Below are 6,831 nucleotides of genomic sequence, written 5' to 3'. Positions count from 1 at the left end.
AGAGCGCACTTGAGATCGTAGGCATTGGGAACCGGCTTCATAAGCCGCACCACAGAAAAGAGGTTCTCTAAGCAGTCCTGCAGGAGCCTGCTCGTAAGAAAAAACTCATAGCCTTCGTCTCCTAAAAGAACGTCTTGGAGGCGAAGTACAACTGTAGTTGATATGAGTACACCTGCTTGCGACGGTTTCCAATGGGATGTGGCACCCATTTTCATAGTTCTGATGGTTTCTATTGCTGTGTGTAATGTATCTAGGGCTTCGGAGTACTTAGCCCTACTTCTCCGACTCAGGGCCAGTGTTGGATGCCGCGAAGACATCAGTGCATACCATTTTGAAATCAGCTCCATGAACCAAGCTGTTGTTTCTGCTTCCTGTTTAAGAACTCCTTCCTTTATAAGGAATCTGATAGCTGGGGGAGCTTCCCGAAAAAGTTGTACAGCGACACCAACCTTCATTTTGGTGAAGTGGCCTGCGCTGGTGTGCATTTCGGATAAGTTTGGGGCTACCTTCAGTTCTCTTTTAGAATCTTCTTCGAGCACAGCCTGAACATATTCCAAGTTGACTTGTGAAGAAGGCAGGCCATGTTTGGCAACTGTGGCCTCACTCAACGTGAAAACTTCTGAGCTCAAGAGCTGGCCTCTGAGCTTCTACAAGACGTGAGCCGGATCAGCAATGAAAAAAAGTTCCTTCCCGTCCATGCACGGATGAGGTATGGAGCACACCGTGGAAGAATCTCTGTGACTGGAAAAGGCGAATTCCCTCCACATTGCGCGGTTTGCCGAGCCCATGTCACATGTGATTGCGTGAACTCTCAGATATATTTGACTGCACAGCTGTACTAGTTCCAACACATAGTTTTTCAGCAAGCCGCCATCGATGTTTCTTCCGGTAAATTCATATGCAATCACCTGCTTCCATCGCTGGTTAAGTCCGCCCAACATAAATACCAGAGCATGAACCGCAGGCTCTTCAGGCTTCGGAGGAAGAGTTATTCCTCCGAGAAGTGCGTCTTCAGCCCGATCTAGCTCAAACCCCGGCACTATCTCCATTTCATCCAAAAAAAAGGACGCAGTCCTTTTCTACATCCTCCATGGTCTCGGCTTTGCATTTCATAACGTCTATCACTTCGTGAAGAACGCCTGGGAGAAACTTCAAATTTTGAATCCTCCGTGCGAGCGTTCTTTTGGATGGGAGAGGATATCCCATTTTTCTCAAAGTTTCATATCCGGTTGTTCCACAAGCAAACTTAATTTGAAGGCCTTGCTTGACAGTGTGCGGAGACCAAGAGTTCCCCAAGCTGCTGCTCCTTGAGAGAGCGCGTACTTGATCGTCGTTGAGAAATTTCATATTTTGCGAAATATTTGTTGCCTCAGTCTCGAGTTTTTGCACTTTTTTCTTGAGACCACTAATGGTGTTCTTGGCTGTGTCATGATGTTGCTGAAGTTCAGAGTACTTTCTTGTAAGGTCAGCAAGCTTCTTCTTCAGTTCTGCTGATTCTGCAGTAGAATTTGATGTCTCACCAGCCGCTGCATTAACTTCTCTTGAATCTGCATCACTAGTGTTCGCTGACAGTTCAACAACGGCGTCGTCAACTTCCATGGTGTCGTGCCCATAACACGATGTTCCTTGCCGTGTAGATTCAGGAACGGCGTGGTTTTGTGGGGTCTCTAGGGTAGTTTTAACTGCAGCTGGATATTGACGCAGACCAGGAGGAGATTTGTTGGTCTCGTTGCTGGAGGGTGCAGGCACAGTTCTTTCTTTTGGTGGCTTTCGTTCCTTAGGCAGTGCTGCAAGCAGAAATGTATGTATTCATGAACATATTCAAGCAATGCCAGTTCATGTCTAGCTTGTTAATTTTACAAATGTAACACATGCAGCAGATACCGGCTTAGTTATTGACGTGAGGAAGACACTTGTCCTTCCCCCGCCCTTTCCACAAGGGATAGGGGAAGGTCTTAAAATACCATAATTAAATTGTGCTCAAAATTTCTCCCCACAATAAATGGCTCTAATTCAAATTGGAGCTTCATATGCCAGAGCTACACGTGTGCGCCGTTGTGGAGGGCTCAACTGACATTCGCTCCCTATGCAGTTTATTGATTATTTGATTGTAGGGCTTAACACGCCAACGCAACGCAGGTAATGAGGCGCACTGTAGTGGGGGCTCGTGCATCGTGGATCTCGTATACATAATGGTTTCCGTTTTCCCCCTTTGTAAATAACATAGCCACTGCACCTGACATCCTAGCAGTACACGACCGTGTGCTAAGTAGCGGAAAACTGTTGTGCAGTGGGTCATGCCTGTAAACACTGAAATCCAGACGTATATACAGTCATGACCAAAAAATGCAAACAAGAAATATAAACCACAACACTCAAGTATCGCAATTTTTTTTTACATGCAAGTCAAAGTGATGCAACGTAATCACAAAAACAAAGTTGGGAAATGTAGCTTTCCAAACGCACTAATAGCGTGCCATTATTTGACCGTCTAATATTAGCAGTATTTTTCGATTTTGCGTGGTCTGGTTCACATTTTTGTGTTCGCATTTCCTAGCTTTGTCCGTGACTGCATTTCCAGAATTTATGCACTAATGTGGACGCAGCATATGAGGACCTATTTGGTGTTAGCTTCGTAGAAATCCCAGGTACATAGAGTACTTGCAACTGGTGCTGCTTTATGTAATGCAAGAAAAAAGTTCAATCTTACGTTTGAATGTGAACAAAGTTGGGACGGCATTTGGTTTCAACTTCTTCCAGCCATCCGCACGATGTTGCTCATAGTTGTTCTCTTCAAAGTGAGCCTGCAAATAAAACCAGAATTGGAAATTAACACACTGGCAGAAGAAAAACGAATGTCTGTCACTGTCAATAAACAAGATTTCATGTATGCATTCAGTATGATTCGCAGCAGGAACTAGCAGCAACTTTGAAGCACAAAAAGAAGGAAACTAATTGAGCTCACGCGCGCTTTCACGTAAGCCACTTCAGTGAGCGCGATCATAGACCCAGCCTGCTGTTATAATAACCCTTTCAATTTTCGCACTGAAAATCTGTAAGGATTCCTGAATTCATGTGAATAAAATATTAGTCTATTGTGCCGACAAAGGACCAGGTCTGATTTTATAGCGAGCGTTACAGATTTCGTTCTATCGAAAGCTTTGTACCCAAGCCTCCAAGTTCCCAATGCAATCGAATTTATTTGTCAGGTAAAAATGACAACACTCCGTAACAGCGCTTGTTTTGTTCGTCACTGAAGTGTTCCTGATTCCCAAGTATACATACGACGATACACACAAGACGGGCAGAAGTCCGGCCTCGTAATATTACGAGTTTTTCGCAGGAACAGCATGTTTATGTTCAAACGGCTTGATTTCACAAGAGGCGTTCAGATTTCGACCGATCAGTGCCAACGCGTGCACGAATAAACATGGGCAGGCCTCGTAAGCGTTGTGAAATCCCCCTACCACGCACCCGAGCCTATGTTAATTCCCTGCGAGGCCATATGCGCGCATTTCACGTCCAATTTCCTCTTATGTGAATTACGTGAACTCTACGTGCCGTACTCTTGAAGTTCGGCAGCAGTCAGGCGCCGTCAGATTTCCGTACTCGCTCGCCGGCACGCGGCCTGAACTCACTCCCCGTTTTCTGCCCTTGCATATAATTTTCTCCCTCCTCCACTTTCTAAATTCTCATCTGTTTAACTACACCTCCTGCGTCCCCATCTCTTGCCTACTTTTCGTTCAGCTCAACTCCGCCAGCACCCGGTCGACGCGTACGCTGTCGGGGCGAGTTGGCGAGCGAGTACGGCAATTTCACGAAGTCTGTCTTCGGGCTGCGAGGCGGACGGTCACGACTGCGGCAGCCGGTCTCGTGAGCAAAATAGCTGCGAAGCGCAGTGCACGAAATTAACAGCCTCGGGTAGGGGGTGGGAAGGATTTCACAACGCTGCTGCCAAGGCAACACTTTCCCATGCAAGGGCACTGAAACTAGTCGCAATTCCTATGAATGTAGTAGCACACTCGAGGCCCTTGAACCAGCATGAAATGTTATCGACACGGGGGCTTCCGAAGCCCCCGTACTTGACGCATTTTCTTAAAGCGTGATCTTTTAACACGAGCACGCCGCACAGTACCCTGCACGACGTTTGGCTGTCCTGCGTTTACATTGCGCACCTAAATAAAAAACAACGGCGCCCTAAATAATGCTGACCAGTCAGAATACGACGCACTAAAAAAAAAATGTTTACTTACGCTGCATACGTGCGACGTATTAGTCGGTTGCCACTTGTCTCGTTTGATTTTAACGGTCCAAAGAAGCCTTCTTTTTGGGTCTCTTGGAAACCGGTACAACTTCCATCCGTTTCTCGAGTGATTCGAGCACTGCGGCACGCAGCAGCCGGGCATGGTGATGCGGAGATGGGTGCATAAAACTGTAAGGGAATGAACACTGCCCAACAACACCTCACACGCCAAGCACGAACTACCGGCCGGAGGCGCCAAAATGGCGGTCGCGCTGGCGCCGAAGCCGAGGCGGCGGCATCTGCCCTTGCAAAAGCTGACACCACTCTAAGCGAGACGCGCGCATCGAGGCACTCTAGCTTTGATAATACTCGGGGTAGTTCACTACTGTTTGAGGCCAGAACGGGAGTACTGCGAACCAAGACATATCGGGCCAAATACGAAGGGGTAGACACAGTATGCAGTGCGTGTGGAGAGGAAGAAGAAACTGCCGAACACTTGATAATGTTCTGTAAAGGGCTTCACCCTAAAGTTCAGGATGATGGCGCAGAGTTTTTCAAAGCACTGGGGTTTAGGGACCGGGAGGGCAAAATGAACTTTAAGCGGGTAGACTTAACTAGAAGGAGGTTATCTGATTGGTGGCTAAAGTCAAGGCACAAGTGAAAATTAAACTCTTCACTGCAAAGTACGAATCCTCAAACTCTTTTTTTAAGGAAAAAAAAAATATAGTTTCTGGTTCATTAGGTATTACGGCTTGGTGGCGCTAGCCACCGCCCGATCTAAAGGGTACAGCCATATCCATCCATCCATCCATCCATCCATCCAGCTCCGCACTCTGCGCGTCGTCTGCTACACCGGAGGAAACGCGGTGCGGCGCGGCCGTGTTACCGCTCGCATTTCAAAGCGTTTCGCTTTGCTGGCGGAACAGTTCGTGCCAAAGCAGCAGTTTCTTCGTATACATGCATTTCATTGTTGCTGCGCCCATTTTCATCTGGTGGAATTACGTGTCTGGGCTCCATCTATAGCTACCGTCGCCAGTACATTCTTATGTGGGCATAGGCGGCCTCGCGCGAGCATAACTGTAAAAAAAAGACACCCTTCAAAGAAAACGTAGATGCAGTAAAACTTTTTAAAAGCATAGTGCTCATTTCTGATGCCACATAGTCATGCGCCGTTTACCGAACAGACTCGTCAATCTGATTTCGGTGTTTTTTTCCTTTCCTATTCCCGTGAATCTTATTTGAAGATAACATGGTGAGAATAATAATACTGAGAAAGTAAAAATGGCTAATTCAGAAGGAACATATATTTTCTTGCACATACAGAATAGTATTGCATCGTTCACTGAGCAAGAAAGGCAGCTCAAAGCAGCTTAGCTTTTTTTCTTGCATTTTGAACTTTTTTCGTGACAAGCAGTTCACGGTTCTTCTTTCGAGAGAAGAAGTGCATGCGCATCAAACAATAGCATTTGATTATCTTTGCGGTGAGGAATTCATGGTGCTCATTACAACCAATTGCAGGCAGTGCAGTCGCATGAAGGCTGTCCAATACCATCCAGAAAATATCCCCGAACACTGCCGACGTTTCAAGCGTATCGTGCACAACCTCTTCTACTTCCTTAATTAATGCATACAGCCTAAATGAGGCCTCTCGAAGGCATCCTGGCTTGAATGACCTCAACTCTGTCAGGCGCCTCTGGTTGAGCTGTGTTTCCTCGGAGTTGAACTGATCGGGAGAAGCTGTGAGCAACGCACAGCATTCTTCGCACGTTATTGTTTTCGTGATTTTCTTGTGCACATAACCGGCTAGATAGTACACCACCATCTCATGTGCTCCAGCTTTTTGGTACCCATGATCCCGTTCGTCACAGCAAACGTCCTCGGTACGAACTATCCCCAGAAGCTTCTTATCCAGCTTTGCTTCAACGGCGAGTTTTAGCTCAGCTGCCGCTTTCGCCTTTTCAGCAAGACTTTCATGAATTGAAACGAGGACGCCCTCAGCAGGTCCAGAGCAGTTCCCCTTTACGGCGTTTCCCACAGGTGTAAAAAGGGACAGCAGGCGATAAATCTGGCTGAATTGAATAATGGTGGGGTTGTCGTCGTCACCGTGGAATGACCGGACTATTCTGAAAAATCTCTGCAAAAGAAAAACGTTTAAACATCGCTGAGGGATAAAAAAAGAAGACAAAGGAACAGCAGCAATGTTTGCGTAAGAGAGAACGCGATCGCGCAAAACTGTTTTGAAGGGCATCGTTTACAGACAAGAAAAGAAATTAAAGACCACGTAAGCACAGTGTAAATGTAAAGAGACATCCCCCTCGCGAGGGGCACGATCGGGGGTGCACGACGTTAAGTAGTTTGCGTAACGTTAATGTTGTTGCACTTGTTTCTGTTGGTTGTTATATCATTGCTATCTCTCCTCACTTAATCACCATTTAACCTTAGGAAGCCCTAACCACACTGCTGACGAGAGAGCGCCGATACCCGCTTTGTATTCCTAACCATCATTTTCTTTTCTGCCACAGCTCTTCTTAGCCAATCCCCCTAAGTGGGTATGCACCCATCTCCCCGCGAGGGGGACTTGAGTAAAT

General features: G+C 46.7%; 1 protein-coding gene across 1 annotated transcript; it reads right to left on the bottom strand.

The window, feature by feature from the left end:
• Window positions 1–656: 656 nt before the first annotated feature.
• Window positions 657–4,503, bottom strand: LOC142804186 (uncharacterized). The gene is made up of 3 exons (XM_075890855.1): window positions 4,254–4,503; window positions 2,711–2,804; window positions 657–1,787 (listed from the first exon to the last, which is right to left on the bottom strand). Exons 1-3 carry the CDS (start codon window positions 4,404–4,406, stop codon window positions 1,051–1,053), a joined length of 984 nt encoding a protein of 327 aa, XP_075746970.1. The 5' UTR covers window positions 4,407–4,503; the 3' UTR covers window positions 657–1,050.
• Window positions 4,504–6,831: the final 2,328 nt, after the last annotated feature.

Source organism: Rhipicephalus microplus, chromosome 3, assembly GCF_043290135.1.
Source record: "Rhipicephalus microplus isolate Deutch F79 chromosome 3, USDA_Rmic, whole genome shotgun sequence".
Taxonomy (NCBI): Eukaryota; Metazoa; Arthropoda; class Arachnida; order Ixodida; family Ixodidae; genus Rhipicephalus; species Rhipicephalus microplus.
Note: the sequence above shows the minus strand (reverse complement) of the source record. Positions and strands in the feature narration are given on the sequence as shown.